The sequence below is a fragment of the Cyanistes caeruleus genome, chromosome 20, assembly GCF_971803275.1.
Source record: "Cyanistes caeruleus chromosome 20, bCyaCae1.hap1.1, whole genome shotgun sequence".
NCBI classification, from domain to species: domain Eukaryota; kingdom Metazoa; phylum Chordata; class Aves; order Passeriformes; family Paridae; genus Cyanistes; species Cyanistes caeruleus.
In genome coordinates this window covers 2910604-2930446 of record NC_141720.1, presented here as the reverse complement: position 1 = coordinate 2930446, position 19843 = coordinate 2910604, and the positions used below count along the sequence as shown (strand labels likewise).

Sequence of the window (19843 nt, the reverse complement as noted above, 5' to 3'; positions counted from 1 at the left end):
AACTGAGCTAGGTTGGGAAATTTCAGTGATACCCAGGAAAATTGTGTTTGGATGTGCTCACCAAGCCTCAGCACCTGGAGCTTGATGCTGATGGAGAAGAGGGGAGCTGCTCCTCCCTGGAGATCTCCTGGGAGATTAAATCTGCTTTTTACAGGGTGCTGAAGGGGGTTGGCATGAGCATTCCTGTGGCATCGAGGTGACAACAGAGCTGACGTGTTTGGCCTGGCAGAGCCTGGGAGCTTTGAGAAGTCTCGAAGCAGCTTCTGGTGTGGCACCCGACAGTGGCACCGTGTCTCGCGAGTGTCGCCGCGCGCTGAAATCGTCTGGTTCCTGAAGTGTTGGTGTTGCACAGGAGGATAAGGCAGGCTCTGAGAGAAGGCAGGGATGGTGCATTCACGGGAGATGTTCCCATGAGAGGGAGAGGTGCCCTCTCCTTCCCTTTTGAAATGTGGAATTTCAATAGGCACCGGGAGCCAAGGAAAATCTGAGAGCGGAGCTGCTACCGGCACCTCTGCTGGAGAAGCCAAACAAAGGCAGAGGCTGAAAGAAATCACTCTCCTAGACGATGAAAACTCAGCTTTGAAGGAAACTTTAAATAGATGCCAGCCAGTTCTGGTGTGCCAGCAGCCAGAGCCAAGAAAAGAAAGAGGGGGGAAGCCTTCCCAAATGTCTCCAGCTTTGGAGAAGAGCAGCTTTCCCTGCTGCAGCAAGAATGGTGTTAGCGAAAGCAGCTCCAGAACCTGCTGGAGTGGCAGGGTGGGAAAGGGGAGGAGAAGGACTGGGACCAGAAGCCAACTGGCAGCCAAGCTGGGAGGATATATTCCAAGCAGCAGTTCTATAATAACCAGCCTGTCTCTATTGCCCTTATTTCTCCCTCGTTTTTATTTTTTTTTCTTCCATTTGTTCATTTGATGGGGTGCCCCTGCCTCTCTCCCCGCTGAGCAGTTATTGCCTGGTTTGTACAGCTGCTGTGCCTTCGCTTCATGGAACAGCTGGATCAAGGAGAGCCTGGCAGGAGCTGCTGTGCTTGGCTGGGAGGGCTGGCACCTCCTGCTTCCCAGGAACCAGTCCCTGCCTCTAAATCCTCCCTTCCAACGCAGTGGTTGGAGCATCCTCTCCTCCCTTCTGCTGCTCCAGGGCTTTGTGTTTCGAGGCAGCCCCTGCCCGTGCTGAGCAGAAGGAATTGTTCTGATTTCAGAGGTGGCTCAGATTTATGGAAAGAACCGTAGTGGCTTTTATGAGGATATGGAAATGCAAGGCATTATTTAGAGGACCCTTTAGCCGTGTCAAAGAGGGGGGGAAGAAAGGAAAGAGAGCCCCGCCATTTGAGTAATAAAACCTCTTATGAATATGTGAGCCACTCAGCTCTACATTCAATAGTTGTTTTTTGGTTTTGTTTTTTTCTTGTAAGTAATAATTCAAAAAGTAGAGCTGGAGCAATGGGAATGGCTTGCAGGGAAGCAGGGTGGAGAAAGATACTCTGGAGGGCTCAGCCTGGAGTACGTCCTTGCTGTACAACAGTATGAAATATAGTATCAATTAAAGCTTCCCATTTTTACAGCCTGTGAGAGGTTATATACGGTGTGGGTGGATGTTTGTACTTCAGTGGGAGAGGTGGGTGAGATCCTCCCGTGGTGCAGAGGGAAGCAGGGGCTGCCTTTAGTGGAGGGCTTGTAGGGCTTTGTTTTATAAGTGGAAATAAAGCAAAGGGCATAAAGCAGGTTTTTGTCAAAGACATCTCGGGCATTTACAGCTTTCTTCCCTCCTTTTCTGAGATGTGTGCCAGGCAGGTTGTGGTGATCCCTCTGTGCCTGGCTGGGCTGTGGGATGGGTGTAGAGTGGTGCACAGAGCTCAGTGGGGCAGGCAGGGCTGTGCTGTGCTGTGGGATCAGAGCTCAGTGGGGCAGGCAGGGCTGTGCTGTGCTGTGGGATCAGAGCTCAGTGGGGCAGGCAGGGCTGTGCTGTGCTGTGGGATCAGAGCTCAGTGGGGCAGGCAGGGCTGTGCTGTGCTGTGGGATCAGAGCTCAGTGGGGCAGGCAGGGCTGTGCTGTGCTGTGGGATCAGAGCTCGGTGTGGGTGTGAGCACTCCCCACCCAGAGGAGCTGCCCGTGTGTTGGCTCTGTCCCTCCTGCAAGCGTGGATGAACTCTCCTGGGGTGAACGCTGCCCTGAGAGCAAACCCAGGTCCCCCCTTGCCAAGCCAAGAGGCCAGCAGAATTGGAATTTCCACTCGAGACCATGTTTTGGGTTGGAGCATCTGACAAGATGGCAGAGGTGGAGGGAGCTTCTTTTTTGTTTATTCTTTTAATCTCCGTGCATCTGCGTCTGCCAGCCTGAACGATGCCGTGCTGTCCTTGCCACGCAGCTGATCAGTAATTGTTTCATCTGCAGATTCTTTCCTACCTTCCCCCACCACTCTTCCCTCCAAGATGCTGGTGAATTGGATGCTGCTATTAGCAGCCTGTGTTAATTTTCCCTGAAGATTGCTCTGCAGACTGCAATTGTTGGGACTCGCAACAACTTCTCATTTTGGTTTTAATTAAAGGTGTTGCTTTAAATTGTTTGTTTTTGACATTTCCTGCTCAGTCTTCTGCAGCTCTTGGAGGTGACCAGGCATTACCTCGTGCCCTCAGGGCACTCAGGACGTGCTGCACATGTGGCCACACAGAGATGAGCCACGGGAGGTGCGGGACTGGCTGTGTCCCCATCCTGTTTGGCAGCAAGGAGAAGCTGGAAACACTCTCTGATTTACAGGTGGAGCTCCCCAGGTTTGTACCAGAAGGATGGAGGAAAGGATCTGATCTCAAAGCTATCTCAGGTCAGATTGGATGGAGCTCTGAGCAGTCTGGTCCAGTGGAAGGTGTCCCTGTCTGTGGGAGAGGGGTAGAACAGGATTATCTCTAAAATCCCTTCCAACCCAAAGCATTCTGTGATGCTGCGATCTTTCCAGGCTTTCAGAAAGATTCTGAAATTGGGGTCTCCCATTTTTACCAGCTGTCCCCAGATCCATAAGTCCCCTCTGAAATCAGCAGAAGGAATTGGTTTAAAACCAGTTTTCTCTTGTGCTGTTTTCTCCTCCCCAGGTTTTTGCTGTAAGGACACCTGGGTCAGGGCTTTGACAGAAGCAACACTTTCTTGTTGCAGACTCAGTGTCACGTCTGGCTGCTCCAGGCCCCGTGTGTTCCATGTAAGGTGGCCGTGTTTGGGGGCAGCTTTACAAATTGCATTTTATTTCAGCAGCTCGTAATCAGCAGGGTCACCTCCGTGCCTGTGTTACAGCTCACTCCCGCTCCCGTGGCTGCTTGCCTGGCAAGAAAAGGGGAGCAAATGGCTGCAGTGTTACCAGACATGAACTCTAAATATTAACATCAATTTATGAACTGCATCAGCGTGGATCAAAGGGATTCCAAGACGGTTTTATGGCATGAACGCTCTTTGCATGAAGAACTAATAAGATTCTGGAGGCTGAAGTACATCATGTTTTTATCGTGGCTTTGACAGGCTTGTGAACCTGCAAAGCTGCTGCCCGGCTCCCCAGCCCTGTGCTTGCCAGAGGCATTCCCAGCTCCTGGGGCAGCTCCATTTGCAGGGGAAGCCAAATGTTTCTTCCTTCTCCTTTGCAGGATTCCCTGGAGCAAAGCCAGCGGGGCTGGCGTTGGTGTTTGGATGGTGTCAGCAGGAGCTGCTTCAGGGTCCACCCTGAGAGAGGCAGGAGGTGCCCACCCTGTGGGAAGGGGGCATCTCCTGGCACCTGCTGAGCTCTACCAGCACCATTTACCCTCAGATTTGGGAGGATGGCACATCTCAGACCAGCTAACCTGCTCTCCCTCCCATAGATGGAGAGGTGCAAACACTGACTTGTGCATTCATACAACTAGCTTTTCACAGCTCCTGTGTGCTTTGTGATGTGGGTAGATTTGGGCTGGATTTCCTTTTCTGATATCTGGAGAGCATCACTGTTAGAGAGCCCTGGGCTGCAGCGTGGGAGTTGGGAGACACAGAGCATTAAGGAGAAGGTTTTTTCTTTCCAGGAGTCTCATTTCTGTCTCAACCACTGCTGGCCCAGCTGCCTTCTGAGGACAGAGATGTGATCTTACCAACACCTCCACAATTACATTGTCTAAAGCTGCCATGGGAGATCTCATTGCAGCATGAGCTTGACCACAAGGCAGGGTGGGCAGATTCCCTCTTGCTTAAATTTAGGAAAAGTTGTCTGAGCCATCACCTGCCTTATAAATACATGTGTTGTTTGTCAGGAGCTCAGCCCTGGAGAAATCAAGAGTGACTGACAAGAAAACCCAAGGAAAGAGTCTGTCAGAACGATCAAGAAAGTGCAATTTAACACTTAAATTGTAACCCTGCTCCTCCCACAAGAAAGGTTGTGCCAGTTTGAGCTGTAATTACACACAGACACGTGCTGCTAATTGACTTCTGCCTTGCCAGGGTGGAAAAGCTCTGGCAGGATTGGTGGTGTTTCGAGGGGATGGGGGTCTCCAGGTTTGATCATCCCAACTTGGGATGATCCCAGTTGGGCTGGGGAGGTGAGAGCCCATGGGTGCAGTTTATGTGCTGAAAATACACCCTGGACTCAGGCACTGCAGATGTAAACTGTGAGTGCTTCAGCTGAGGAAGGAGTGAATGAAAGACGTGTCTATAGGCTTGTGCTGTTCTCTAATCCTTCTATCATAACTTCCTGTTTAAGCATTTCACCTTGTTCAGAGAGGGAAATAATTAAAAAAAGCAACAAAACAAAATCCATAAAGAGGGTTGGCTTGGATTTTAACCTGGTGTGATGCTGTCCCTGGATTCAAACTAAACTAAAGCTATTTAAATTATTCCCAATTCACCTGGGCAGGAGAGTGATGGCAAAGCTGAGCACTGTGAGTCTGTGGGTGCAGTCCTGTCCCAAGAACCATTTCCTTGCTTAAGTCAGTTCCTGTGTGTCCTGGGCATCCAAAGTCTGTCCAGTTCTTTGACATTTCCTGGGAGAAATTGAAGAAGCAGAAGTTTGTCCTGGGCCCAGGGCAGGAGAGGGAGAGCTGATCAAGGGGAAGAGCTGATAGGGGAGGAGTTGTCTCTTTGGGCAATGTTCTTTCAATTTTAACAAAGGGGAAAAAAGGGTGTCTAAAGAAATCAAATAGGGTTATTCTTTGTACCTATAGAATGAAGCAAGAGGGATCATCTTTCCTCTAGTGTTTATAAAAACTATCTGTAACAGGATTAGAACTGTATGATAGCACAGGGCTGGGTACATTAATAGCAACCTATAGTATGACCTCCCATTGCTTTCCAACACAAAATACTAATTTTAGATTAAAAGGAATTTTGTTGGCCAAGAAACAGTGAATGGACCAAAGATGACAAAAAGAGCAGAGGGAGGAAGAAATAGATGTTCTTCAAAAAAAATTATGTTTTGATCTTTTCCCTTGAAAAGAAAGAGAAAGGAAAAGCCAAACCCTTTTGGCTGCCTTTAGGGTGCTTTGTTCTTTTCCCTTGTTAGATATCTTTTCTGAGCTGTTTTATCCTGTTGTGTTCTTGAAAATGATTTTTTGAAATGTCAAAACTTCAAGCCTCTTTTGTCAAGGCTTAAGCAATTCCACTGAACTTTGAAGGAGACCCCAGCATGAGAGACATGAACTTCTGACGCTGCCTTAACTCATCAGGCTTTGATCAGTGCTGGGGAAGGAACAGGGGGAGTGCAAAACACACACACACACACACACACACACAGAAAGCCAAACAAATCAATCCCCTGAGGGGCTGCTGGACCTTGTGGAGCTGGGAGGGGGTTGTAGCTGTGTCCTGGTGTTCTCCACGCTGCTCCATGGCATTAGTTGGCTCCTAAAGCCAACAGCATTTGAGGGACGTGCCCTGGTATGCCCTCCTGGCTGCAGTCATCATTTTGTTTGGTTGATGGTTGCTTTACCCTAAGACCTAAAGGTCTCCATTCAGGGGAGATTTCAGCAAGGCTTAGGGTGGGAAGCTTGAAGTTTGTGTCTGGGAGGACAGCTGGGAGGTTGGCAGCAGAGGACAGAAGGGTGGACAGTCCCTCCAGGTGTCTTCAGAGTGTCTGTGCTGGACCAGCTCTGGGGACTGCAGGCAGCAGCTGAAGGTGTGCTTCAAACTGGCCTTGGGGGGGATTTAATAGGGTCTGAGGTGCTCGAGGAAGGTTTTAGGAGGGTGCTTTGTAAGGGCTCTACACCCCTCAAATCCCGCATGACTCCCCTTCCCTCCATTCAGAGACTGCAGTTGTGGAAAACAAGCCCAGCTGATGTTCCCAGCAAGCTGAAGGTGTTTGAAGCAGCTCTTGCTTAAAAGATGTTTGTTCTTGGTAGTTTCTAAAAGGATTTGTTCCTCAACCTGCCCTTTCTGAGCTTTTCAAGGTGGTTTTGATATGTACATGACGGTGACTTTTGAAAACTGTTCTCTACGTGTGGATTCTTTGAAAGTGAAGAGAAAAAAATTGTGAAAAGGCTTTGAAATCAGCAGAATTTTAGCTTTCAAAATATGTGTAGAATGCCTTTTTCTGTTATTTATTTCCCAGGCAAGCTATAAAGGGATAGAGATTGGGGTGTTTGTTTGTTTGTTTGTTTGTGTTTTCAGTGAGAGCGAAGGTGATGAGAGTGTCTGTGAACGTCTCTCAAAATCTTGCCACACACTCAGCTTCAGAGGTGTGAGAAGTTTCCTTGCTGGAAGTTGTCTCCTCTCTCCTCTGAGGAAGGAAAAGGAGGAAAATAAAGGGAAGGAAGGGAGGAAGGAAAGAAAGAAGGAGGAAGGACACAAAAAACTTTAATTTCCCCATGTCTGGGTTTTTTTTAAGACTCTATTTTACACTGAGCCTGAATTCAGGAATTTTGGATTTAAATGTTTTCACTGATGCTTTTCAAACAAACACAAACCCACTGATAAACCTGATAATGAGGATGATTTCTCAATCAGACTTACTGAAAATCAAAATAAATGATTAATCTTCAAAATAACTGGAGCCAGCGAAGGAGCTGGAGCACAAGTCTGATGAGGAGCAGCTGAGGGAGCTGGAGAAAAGGAGGCTCAGGGGAACCTTCTCATTCTCTACAACTCACTGACAGGAGGGTGAAACCAGGTGGGGTTTGGCCTCTTCTCCCAAGTAACAAGCAATAGGAGAAGAGGAAATGGCCTTGAGTTCCATGAGGGGACGTTCAGGTTGGATATAAATAAAAATTAATTCAGAGAAAGGGCACAGCTGCCCAGGGCAGTGATGGAGTCCCCATTCCTGGAGGGACTCAAAAGGTGTGTGGATGTGGCACTTGGGGACATGGTCTGGTTGCCTTGACAGTGCTTGGGGGAACAGCTGGATTTGATGATCTGAGAGGTCTTTTCCATGTAAATGATTCCATGTTGGGGAGCTCCAGAGGTCACCCCTCCATCACCCACCTGAGCCCGCTGTGCAGCAGGTCCTGGGTCAGGATCCTCTGCCAGCTCCAGCCACCGTCATCTCTCTGAATACAAATGACACGTCTGGTTTGTGTTGGGTTTGCACATCCAAGCTGGATTTTAACCAGAAGTGGGGTTCATTAAGCAGGGATTTAATCAAGAGCTGCGGGTTTTACTCTTCAGTGCTTGGGTGCAGAGAGAGTTGTCTGTAGCTGGGTCTCAAAACAACTCTACGTGATTCCCAAGCCTTGCTCTTTATTAGGGAGCCGTGGAAACCAGGAGGAAAACAAAATTGACAGGTTACCACATAGACACCTACATGTAAATAGTAAACACTCCCAAAGGGTGCACGATGCATTTCTGTTTGGGAAAAGAAACCAGCAATTATTGTTATTGGTATGTAAGGCTATATTTAAAAATTCATTGAAAAGACTAATTGGAGATAAGACCGTGTGTCTCTAAGAAACTTCTTTGTGCTTGGTGTTTCTCTGCTTTCCAGCGGTGCTGGGGGGTTTAGCCAGTGATTTACTGCTGCCTTGTGTCTGATTGAGATGTATCCTGCAGCCTTGGCGGGGCAGCTCCTGCCTTGCTGTGTCTCCAGAGCCGCTGGATTCCGATGTCTAATTCTCATTTGCTTCAGCAGTCAGTAGCTTGGCAGCCTCCATTGGCTTTGAGTGTAGAGATGTGCCTGTGAATATGTTTATGGTATATAAACACTCTGAGTGTCAAAGACCTGAGTTTATGGGAAATTAGGGCTTGGATTTGGACGGTGCTGAGATCTTGGGATGCCTGAAAATGAGGTCACTCACTGGGATGCTTGACTTGAGGCTCTGCTTGTTTTATCCTTTGCATGGATAATGTGGTGCAGGATGAGGGTGAGGAGGGCTCCCTCTTGCTAAGCATCAGGGATCCTCTTCAAAAGGAGATCCAGAGTTTGTATTCAAGCAGGTTCATGTGGGGTGGCTGTTTCTGCAGGTTTATTGTCCTGCTTTTTTCATCTCTTGGCTTCCATCAAAGTAAGTTGGTGCTTAAAAGAATGGTGTCCTAATCTTTTACCAAGGCTCATAAACCTTAAAGTTTCATGACAACAGGCCTTGGATCTGTAGACTTGCTATCCCTGGGTAATCTCTGAGGAGGATTTCAATCTTCAGGCAGCAGTTGCAAACTTTCCCATGTTGCAAGACCTCAGGCTTAGTGGAAAGGTGGCTGTGGGTTCCTGGGCTTTCCTTGCCCACTCCTCCCTGCAGGTTTCTTCTCCCCTCTTTTTAAAGGCTTTTACCATGGTGAGTTTTGCAAAACACCACTTAATGGCAGAGGTTTTTTGGCTCCTCTCTGATCTGTGCAGCACTGTTATGGAGGCAGTCTTATAATCAATGTAATTGAAGATCAGAGTTAATGAGGACCTCTGTGCCTGCAAAATCCCCCAAGCGATGCTGGGCCTCAGATGTTAGATAAGGAAATGATTGGGCTGAACTGAAAATCTATTTGGCTAATTAGATGATGCATATTCCCAGATGCCAGTGGGGAAAAATACACTTCGCAAAATAAAGAAGCATAAGATTTTGTAGGAAAATATTTTTGTCAGAAATTCACTTCTAACTCACAGGAGGGAGAGGGTGAGGGGGTGTCTGGTACGAGACAACTCATACAAGAAGTTGTGTGTTGGCCCAATCCACCCACCTTCAACAGAAGGTGAACAGGCCCTGCTGCTGCTGCCCATCTGTGCCCTGAGCTCCAGGAGCATCCAGGACAGCACCTCCCTGAGCTGGGGCAGTGGTGCTCTGACTGCAGATCAGAATAATTCCACTGGTGCATGTTTCTGCAGAGACCTGGGAGACAAATCCCAGTAGTGCAAGGGTAGGGAAGTGTCTGGGCAGAGGAGCTGGTGGACCACTTGCTGGAGTACATTCCTCTGAAGAAGAATGGTCAAATGAAGTTCTTTGGGACCAGCTGTCAGTGAACTCATTATTATTTTGCAGATATTGTCATCACAGCAGCTCCTGAAGAGTGCAGTGTTCTGATGTTGGGGCAAAATGCACATCTGGGGTTTTTCTTTCAGATTTCCACACTCACCTAACACACTTTTTTCCAACTCCCCCAGGCAGCAGCTTCGTTGTGAGCGAGGGGAGCTACTTGGACATCTCTGACTGGCTTAACCCAGCCAAGCTGTCCCTGTACTATCAGATCAATGCCACGTCCCCCTGGGTGAGAGACCTCTGTGGACAGAGGACAACTGACGCCTGTGAGCAGCTGTGTGACCAAGACACAGGTAAGGGAAGCTGGGGGAGAGTGAAGACCTTGGAAAGCTCGGAGATGTGAGGGAGGAGGTCTGTCACTGGATACTTTGATGCCCTCTTGGCTCACCTCTGTCTGGTGAGGTGCTAGCAGGGTCACAAAGTGGTCACCCCATCAGCAACATGTGAAGAAGATTTGAAATGGTGGGTCTACCAGTTGTTTGGTGTGGCAGCTGCAGGCACGTGGAGTTTATCTGCTTCTAAGTTGGGTTGTCCTGCTGTCCAGCCTGGAACACCCACTCATGAGCTTGTCCCATCTCCACCCCTTTTTATTTTCTGGCCCAATTTACATGTAGAGCACCATGATTCCCGTTAGTACTCGTGCCTGGTGGTTACCTGGGTTGGATCTGTCCTCCAGCCCTTCCTGGTGGAGTTGTGAACTCTGCCATCCTTCCCCGTGTCTAAATGAGTGTTCTGCTGAGTGTGTCCTGCCTGTGGAGCAGCAGCCAGCCCTGCTGGGACTCAGGTGTGGGGCTGGGCAAAGGACAGGTGCCACCTTCCCTTCTGTCTCCACTGGATCCCACATGGGAGTTCTGGAGTCTGCAGGGAGCCAAGAACGCAGCAAACAGCACAGGGTGACAGGACCTTGCACAGGAAGGTGTTCTGGGGACTCTGCTGGGTTTTTGTGCTGTGACTCACCAGCTTTGGCTTGGATGCCTTCTTGGTGGTGTGGAGACAAGTGTCCCTGGAGGTCCTGGCTTGCTGAGCCTCTGAAGAGCACCCAAACGCCCATGTCCTTGCAGAGGTGCCATCCCAGCTCAGTCCCAGCTCTCCATGCGAGCTGCTTCCCCCTCAGCAATGAGCTTCTTCACCTCCTGTGTGTATGAGATCCATGGCTGCAGGTAAGGATGTCGGTGTCTGGTTCTGCCAGAGGGTTTCAAGGATGGCTCACTGTGGAGAAGGCTTTTCCTAAGCCTCCCAAAGCCCCTGACTGTCATTAATACACAGATTAGAATAAGAAATCCTTCAGAGTCATGAACACCTCATGGGGTGCTGGGGGTGACCCTGTTCTCATCCCTCCCTGCTCAGTTGAGATGCAAATACTGAACTTGGTTTTACAAACTCATTTTCCTGGTCAAGGCAATCTTCTCTTCTTAATATTCCTGTTCCTCAAGGCTTGTCTGCACAGACACTGGCAGGCATGTCTGCAGCAGAACAGTGATGCTGGATGAATTCCCTGTGTAGACAGCCCTGGGCATCACCTAAAACCCCAGGGAGGGCAGGGAGGTGCCAACAGCCACGCTGACAGATGGAGATGGTGCAGGAGGAAGCTTTTCTCATCCAGATGTCGCAGAGCAGGATTTTTGTTTCAGGCACTGGCACAATGCAGCCACCTCAGTGGGAGAGGGGAGATGGATCCAGCTGTCCCCTGGTTCAGAGGAGGAGAGAAACAACTCTGCCTCCAGCAGCAACCACGGGGAGCCCGTATGGAGCCAGACCATGACTCCCCTGCTGGAAGAGCCCTGTGGCTCCCCTCTCCAGCCCTGTCCTTGGCAGGGAGCAGGGCTGGCTGGATCCTGGCATGGCCTCGGTTGTGAGGAGAGCTGCTCTCCTGTGCCCAGCTGCCGCTCCCGCTGCGTCCCCAGCTCCCAGAGCAGCTTGTCGCTCTTGCTGGATGCCCCACGCTTGAGCAGGATGTGTCAGATCTTGTTTGCAGGGAAGGCAGCAATGCTCATTATCCTGGGAGTTTCTCTGCCCCAGCTCTGTGCTGGAGTTGACCCTCAGCAGCTGCTCTGCGGCTCCCAGCCCTGTACCCACGGTCCCTGCTTGCCCATGGTGGGGGAAGAGCAGCCTGGATCTCAGCCTTCAGGACCCTCTCCTGAAATCAGTCTGTGGCTTTCTTCCCCCTCTCTCCAACCTGGGAGTGTGCACATGAATAAACCAGAGTTTTATTGCTGTTTCTGCCACTTGGATCTGCATGGATGGAGCAGGACCAGCTGCTGGGGCTGCTGACCTTCATAGCCTAAATCGACCTTAAGAGGTCCAAACTTCACAAGAACTGAAATTAGGCCTTTGGAAGTACCTGCTTGACCCCAGACCACAGGATGTTGTGCACCATGTCTGTTCATCACCATTTACCAGCCTTTAGCTGCTGAGAAGTTTCCCCACCAGGCTGAGGCAGACTGTAACCCCATGATACACTGCATGTACTTTTAGATTTATTTTTATTAATGTCATTCTATTTTTAAGGGTGATTTATTTTTATCACCATGAGAGAGGAAGGCCTGTGGTTTTACTGCAGTGCATAAATCCTGTCTGGATTTCAACCTTTTTGGGTCAGGGATTTTATCTTCCCTGTGAGCATCCCAAGTGATGGGTGCCAGGGATTCCCCTGTCCTCTGCCTTCTCGGGCTGGACAGAGCATCTGTGAGAATGGTGGAATGAAGTTTGTCCTCTCTGGAGGCTGAAAGCCTTCAAAGTTGGCCCTGTGAAGAGCAGCAGAGCCAGTACTGAGGGCCTCCAGCACATTTATGGCTAATCTGATGTCAGCCTCATCCTTGGAGCCACTCCATGGCAGTGTGGGTTCATCCTCGTCCCAGGCTTCCTTGCTCCGAGGTGTAGACAGCCCTGTGTGCAGGAGCTATCCTTGGTGGCAGTGCCATGGGCTCCTGGCACACCTTTGGACAGAGAGCCCAGGCCACATGTCTCTCTCAGGAGACACTCTTACCTCTCTCTGAACACCCTTTGAGTTGGAGTTTTGGATGGGAATTGTCTCTACAATGCATTGACTTGTGACTCTGGACACCCAGTACTCCTTCAGCGTGAAGAATGAAGCAGTGAAAACTGAGGCTCTGAAACACTAGGAAATGCCAAAATGCACTTTGTTGCCTGACCTTAATTTGCCTTCCCTTGCATCTCTGTCGTGTGACTCACTCTTTAATTAAATGATTGCTGCCCCCCTGACAAATTTGAAACCTGTGTTGCAAAGCCCCAGCTCATCAGAGCGTTTCAGAGGGAGCACTGACATCTGCACATGAGCAAAATGTCATCTCCCTCATCCCTCCTGCCTTGGAAACGGCCAGGCTGGCTGGTCTGACTGCAAATCCAGAGACAAATGGACATTGCTGAGGGGCTGCTCCCAGCACAGTGACACGGTGACCGTGCCCAGCTGCCACATCAGGTGGGACAGGCACCTCTCCGGGGCAGGGTGCTCTCCTTGGCTGGAGATGTTCAGCCAAAATCCCCCATCCTCCTGGCAGGTGCTGCCTGCACTGCTCCAGATAGAACAGGGAAGCTTTGCTGTCTTGTGGGACTGGCTGTCAGCTCTCCTCACTCTCCACATTTTGAAGAGATGTGGGAGCACTGCCGCTGCTGCCGCTCGTGCCACGCTCTGGGATACCCCTGGGTAAAATCCAGGAGTGCTTGCTGCCTCGCTGGCCTCCCTCACCAGCCTGGATGAGAGCATCCCTTTCCAGCAGCATATGCAAATCCTGATTTGTGAGCACAATTACCTGCTCTGTATGCACAAAACTGATTCACTTGCACATTCTGTGGGCATTGCTGAAGAGACCTGCTGGAGAATCAGTCCCTCAGGGCCAAATGCTGGAAGAAACAGCCTCTGATTTTGTGCTGTCGGGCTTGCTGGAGCAGTGGCATAAATGAGATGGATAGCTACCTTGATTAGCAGGTGCAAATGTGTTGAATTTTTTTTTCCCCCCATCCATAAATCAGACTTTTCTTCATCAAAATTCTCTCATTGCATCCACAATTGGTATCTCCCCCCCACACAAAAGGAGTAAGCACGAGCCTGAAAGAACCAGATGAAATGTAGTAGCAAAGGTTCTTTTCTGGAAATTGTGGCAGGAGGAGATTAAAAAAAAAAAAAAAGGGTTTCCATCATCATCCAAATGGGCCAGTTTGTCACCAGAGCCACAGATGGCACTGCTGTCTGGGTAGGACAGAGGTGTGTTGTGGGCAGGAGGCAGATGAAAGTCATTTTACACAGAGCTATTTTTTTAAAAGGCAACCTGTTAAGGGGATTTGGAGGTTGCAGAGCTGAGTATGTAAATCAGGAATGACCAACCCTGGTGAGGGTGTATTTGTGTTTATGGAAACAGCCATTCCTTCCTATAGCTCAGTTTAACACCACGCAAGTTCTGTGCACATCAAGTAATATTTGTTTGTTCTCGTGCACTTCTGCTATTTTCACCACTGAAGGATCCCAGTGCCTTTATTGACTTAGACTTTTATAGGATGAGGCTCTGTCTCTCTAAGGTATGGGGTTTAATAACTTGGTCAAAACCCATGTAATATCCCATTCCTTCTCCTGTGGTGGCTCAGCTTGCCTGGTGCACCAGGCAGGGCAGGAGGCAGTTAACTCCCAAGCTAATTTAGCTCCAGGCTGAAGTGTTACACATAAACAGCAATCAGAACTCGTGCCTGCGAGGGGCCGAGTTAAGGTTATCTGTGCTGTCTTTGCACTCTCATTTTCTGCCATTAGAGTGTTTAATCCTGCAGCTGCTAATGTTCTTGTAATGGCATTTTCTGTGCTTGTCTAAAGAGCGCAGGGAGGAGGGAAGAGGGATGGGTTTTGCTGTATGGAGCTGCTCCAGAACACAACCCCCTGACTGGACCATCCAACCAGTGCTGTGGGGGCTTCTCACCCCTCCATGGCCAGCTGTGGGGCAGTGCCCAGCCCAGAAGGTGACAGCTGTGGCACACAGGCCACCTTTGGGACCTCTCTGCTTCCCTGCATCAGCTCCTGTGTTCCTCGGAGGTTGCGCTGTAGGAGCTGAGCAGATGATAATGAGAATTAAATCTGTGCAGAGTTTAAACTCAGGCACAATCCTTGGAGGTTGAGCTTGCACTTCAGTGCTGTGGTGGATGAGGGTGAGGAGGATGACTGGCAGCAGGGGTAGAGGAGGGATAACTCTCAAATTCACTCCAGGTTTTCCCTCCATGCTCCGTGCCAGGTCAGCAGGGAATGAGCCACTTTCTTTGTCTTGTTCCTTGAGTGCTAAACTGCCTCTAGAAAGGCTGAATTTCTCATCAGGATGAAGCAGAGGCTAAGGTTTGGAAAGTGCTATCCCTGAAGAGCAGGAACAGCAGGTGCCAGGGGTAGAAGAGGAGCTTTTCAGAGAGTTTTACTGGGAGGTTGAGAACATGGTGCTGCAGCTTTGGGGCTCAGGGGCACTGAGGATGCTCTGCTGGGGCTGGTGTGTTCCCTGCAGGGGTGTGTGGGTCCAGAGAGGAGAGGACACAACAGCTGTGGCTGAGCTCTGTATCCCTTTGGGTGGGAGAGGCAGCCCTGAAACAGGTGTGAGCGTGTTTGTGCAGTGCTCACACCGCTGGAAAGGTGTGTGTTTATAGCCCCACAGCCTTTGGGATCAGGCTGCCACCCTGGCTGGGCTCTGGAGTTGTCCCCAGCACGTACCCCAGCAGCTGGGGCACAGCCCTGGGCATTCCTCCAGGACAAGGGTGAGTACCAGCCCTGGAGATCATGCAGGAGGGACTCACGGACACCAGCAGCGCCAAGAGAAGGCTGACAAGCAACAGCTTTGCTCCACCACTGCCAAAGCTCCTCCAGCTCCTTAAATAAAAGTGCCAGTGCCAGCACAGAGCAGCTTCCCTGGGAGCACAGGGACTCAGGGAGCCTCCTGTCTTCCTGCTGTGCACGGGGTGGGTGGATTAGGGGGATTCTTGCAGCATTATCACCAGGGATCGGCTCTCTCCATAATGAGGCTAACAGGCTTATCCTGGCATGCTGATGGCTCATCCTGCAGCCCAGCTCTGCTGCTGGGGGGGTGTGGGACCAGTGTGGGATCCCATTCCCCATTCCAGCAGAAGCAGCAGGACAGTGTGGAGAGTGTAATGAAGAGAGTTCAGCAATTTCCAGCTTTTCTGTAAAAAAAAAAAAAAAAGAGCTAAAGCTTCCACCTGCTTAATAACACACTGGAAATATAATGTTGGACCTCCAGAGCTGAGCTCCGGGACCTGCCCTCATTTATTCTGAGTGAGCAGTGATCCTTCCTTTGGCTGAAACAGCTGAAAAATTGCCATGGATTATCCAACCTGGTTTGTGGCTTCTGAATCCAAAGCAGAGGAAGGATTGTGCATGTCTGTGCCATGGGCAGGGTGCGGGGTGGTGGCAGTGGGAGCAGGATTCTTGTTCTGGAGGTTGGTAGATCCTGATTCATTTGTGCTCCCACAGCAGCTGAACGCTGCACAGAGGCGTGTGCAGGACCTGTGGAAATTGCATCCAGCTCCAGGTGCAGTTATTTGTCAAACTTGGTTACTTTGGTTGACTTTGGCTTCAAGCTCAGCTCGAATCCTAACTTAGCTGCAGCAGGGTAGAGTGGATAACTGTGTCCATCTCAGATGCAGCTGCTTTGAACAAAAACATTTTAGTCTGGCTTTTTGATGGTTTGATTTATTTTAGCAGAATGTTGAAAAATACACCCTGAAGAGGGCTTAGAGGTATGGGAACCCTGTTCCCCCCACTCCAGGCACTTTTTCAGGTGTTTCTCATTCCATGGGGTCAGCCAGGCTCAGCATCCTCCCTGGCTCAGCACTGTGTGTGGGAAGGATGGGGACAGACTGAAAATAACAGAGTAGTTTTGGGGGCCAAAGAAGGAAGGGGGATGTTGTTGAGGAGAGGGCAAAAGATCCTGAGAAGCTGTAAGAACACAGCAGGTTCTGCTGAATTTTTTTGGAAGCCCCACTAATTGTCAGCTCATGGTTCTTGACAGAGGAACAGATCCTAAACCATCTGACCCGAGGTGTTGGAGTCCTCACTCTTCCAGAAGACTGCAGCCTCAGCTGATCCCATGCTGGGAGCCTTCCTACCCAGCTTCCAAAACTCTGCCAAAGGGGTGTAGATCACCCTGGGAAACCTGCAGGAAGCTGATCCCCACTCTCTCCTGCCCTGGATCTCTCCCCAGCTGGTGCCACCACTTGCCCTCTCACTTACTGAAATAAACCTCCCAATAAACCTCCCAATAAAGTCTTGAGCACCGGCTGTAGCTGCTGAAACTCCAGGATTGGGGTCGATAAAATCAATATTTCTCCTGGTTGATAGAGTTCCTCCTTCTGGTGCCAAACTGACGGAGCAGTAAACAAGCCAGCAGCCAAAATAAACCCTCCTGCACCGTGGGGAGGGGGTTCACCACCCAGGACCCCCAGCCACCAGTATTGGGGGAGGAGTTTGGGCCATGGGGATGCTGACCTCTCTAGGTGTTTTTTTTTCTTTCCTTGCTCTAATTTCTGTGGCAGGAGCCGAGCGTGAGCCAGTGCCCCAGAACTCCCAGCTCTGCTTCGCAAGCACTTTGAGATGTCTCTCATTTGCAGAGCATATATTTGTTATGTAATAAGCGCCAGGAATTAATGATCCACAGCAGGGCTGGGGAAACTTGCGTACTAAGCACCCAAGGAAAAAATAACTTTTCTTTTTTTAAAATCACTGATGGAGCCATTAGGACCTGTGTTTTCTTGCACCGAGACCGCCCCAGCCCCCAGGCACGGCAGAGCCTGAGCAGGGCCAAGCGCTGCCATCTCTCTCCCAACTCTTTCCCTTTGGAGCAGCAATGTTCCTGCTGCTCCTGTTATGAATCATGAGGTTAGCAGCTTTTGACAGATCATAAATCAGTGCTTCGAAGTCGCTAGGACAAATCCCAGGACATTTAATCTTTAATATTAGACGTGTTTGAGGCAGTGAATATTTCATGAAGGTGCTGTTGCATTTTAGCACATCATTAGCCATCTCTTTTCCCCCCCCACTCTTTTCCTTTTTTTGCTGCCTCTCCCTTCCCAGGCATCTCTCCCTCAAAAATCTCAGTGGTTGAATCCCCATCTCGCTCCCTCCTGACAATAAAGCTCTTTACTGTAATCCCTGTGAGGCATTATAAGAACTTGCTTAGGATCCCGAGGAGCACGCAGGTAGGTGCCAGTCTGCATTGCCACTGTGAGAGGGGAACATCCACATCCCCAGCATCCTCCACAGGTCCCCACCTCAGCAGTGTTTACAGCTCAGCTTTGCTGCACCATCAGGCACGATGGGGAGAGGAGGGGAGGGTAGGGGGAAACACTGGCAGCAGCTTGTAGCAGAAACTCCACGTGCAAATCCAATTAATCTTTTGATTTTGCTGTTTCTTGCTCCGGGTTATGTATTTCTACCAAACACTGAATCAATTTGGGCCAAGTGCAGTCGGGTTTCTGGTGTGGGAAATGTCTTCTCCTGCTGTCAAAAGAGAGGAGCAGGGGGAGGCAGCACCCAGAGAGCAGAGGGGAGCAGGGCTGAGAGCCCGTTCACTGTGGGATGGGGACACAGCACAGGAACTGTCTGTGGAGGGTGGAGTTTTGGGGGGTTCTGCATCTTTCAGTGGGATTTTGGGCTGCAGGAGACTCTGGTTTTTTGTTCAGGTGCCAGATGGCAGAGCAGAGGTGGGAAGGGGATGTGGGATGGGCTGTGGTGTCCACCTTGGGGATTGCACAGGTTGGACACTGCTCTGCTCAAGCAAGGTCAAGATCCCTGCTGAGGAGTGAAGCCCTGCAGGACTGCACAGGAGCACTGCTTAAGGACAGACCTGCATCATGAAACTCCATCCCCAGCTACTGTGGGTACTGCATCATGCAATCTCCTCCCTGAGATGTAACTAGAGGTTTCTTACAGCTTTCCACATCTCCTTCTCCACATCTCCTGGGGCTTTCTGGAGTCCAAAGTGCTCCCGAGGCACAGGAGGGAGCAGAGCAGCTGTGACAAAGCAGAGATGGGCAGCAGGGGAGGAGGGCCTGACTCTGCAGTCATGTCTCTGGGCCAGAGACATCTCATCCTTCCCTGCTCTGTTCTAGGGGAGTGCAGCTGCCATGAAGGGTACGCCCCGGACCCCGTGCATCGACACCTGTGTGTGCGCAGCGACTGGGGACACAGCGAGGGGTGAGTGGGGCACGGTGCTGGGCTGGGTCTGCCCCAGCTCCTGCGGTGGTGAGGAGCCCACTTCTCCTCCCCCTGGTCACTTGCCCAGCCCAGTGATGTGCTCAGCTGCTTTTTCTCTCTCTCCTCCCAGGCCCTGGCCCTACACGACGCTGGAGCGGGGATATGACTTGGTCACAGGAGAGCAGGCGCCAGAGAAGATACTCAGGTGAGCCAGAGGAGGGTTCAGCTGGGGCACTGGGGAAGGGAGAGCCACGAGGACATCCCAGTGGATGCAACCTCTTGGTCAATCCCAGCTCATTCTTGTGCTGGTGAGCTGTCATCTGTCTGTGACAGACCTGGAAGATTTGTCTGTATTTGGAAGGTAGAAAAGGGTTCCTGTTGCCCTGAAAATTAAAGCCTTCTGATAATGTTCTCATAGTTTTAGTTACTTTCCCATGAAAGTTCTGTAAACATAAGCTGTTTATTACATTCCTTCTAAGAAACGTCTTTTGATGGATGTTTCTCATGACCAGTGTGTTTGGGAAGGTGGTGACTTGATTATCCAATCCCTGGTCACTGTTTAGAATCTATAAATACTGGAGTCAGAGAATAAAGGTTCTGCTTTTCTCTTTTGACACCAAGAGGAGTTTGTGTGAATCATTTTGTGTCCTTTAGAGACACGTTCCCCCCTTGTCCCTTCAGCAAACGTGAGGACAACATGCACAGAAACTCCTCCTGGAATAAAAATAAGACTTTTCCCATCCCCATGTTCTCCTGTCACATCTCAAGTCATTCCTCTCCTATTTGGCTTTCAGGACAAGACCAAATCCCTGATTTATGCCGTGGTGCCACCACTGCTCTGACTGCCCAGCAGGCAGTGGAGGGCCACCACTCCCTGTGGACACTGTTCCTGTGTGACACGTTTGTCCTTTTTCCAGGTCCACCTACAGTTTGGGTCAAGGGCTGTGGCTGCCAGTCAGTAAGAGCTTCGTGGTGCCCCCTGTGGAGCTTTCCATCAATCCCCTTGCCAGCTGCAAGACAGATGTGCTGGTGACAGAAGATCCAGCAGATGTCAGGTAGGAAGCAGATTTCTCGTTTTCTTCATGCTTGAGTGCCTCCACTGCTCTTTAAATTGTTATTGAGGATACAGTAATTTCTGTGATGATAGGTTTGATTACTTTCCTTCCAATAAGAAATCTGATGTGATTGCTCTCCAGGCTCTTTGGGCTGATGGGTCTAGGCCAGGCCCGAGTGTGTAACTCTGAAATCTGCCAGTACAGGCAGGT

At 50.1% G+C, this 19843-nt stretch overlaps 1 protein-coding gene across 4 annotated transcripts in view; it reads left to right on the top strand.

The window, feature by feature from the left end:
* Nucleotides 1-19843, top strand: part of ASTN2 (astrotactin 2) — a 300670-nt gene that overhangs the window by 111612 nt on the left and 169215 nt on the right. For all 4 annotated transcript variants that reach the window (XM_086857798.1, XM_086857799.1, XM_086857801.1 and 1 more), the window contains exons 7-10: nt 9514-9681; nt 18494-18578; nt 18709-18783; nt 19496-19633. In XM_086857798.1, the coding sequence (XP_086713924.1) occupies nt 9514-9681; nt 18494-18578; nt 18709-18783; nt 19496-19633 (466 nt within the window). The remainder of the gene's footprint in view (nt 1-9513; nt 9682-18493; nt 18579-18708; nt 18784-19495; nt 19634-19843) is intronic.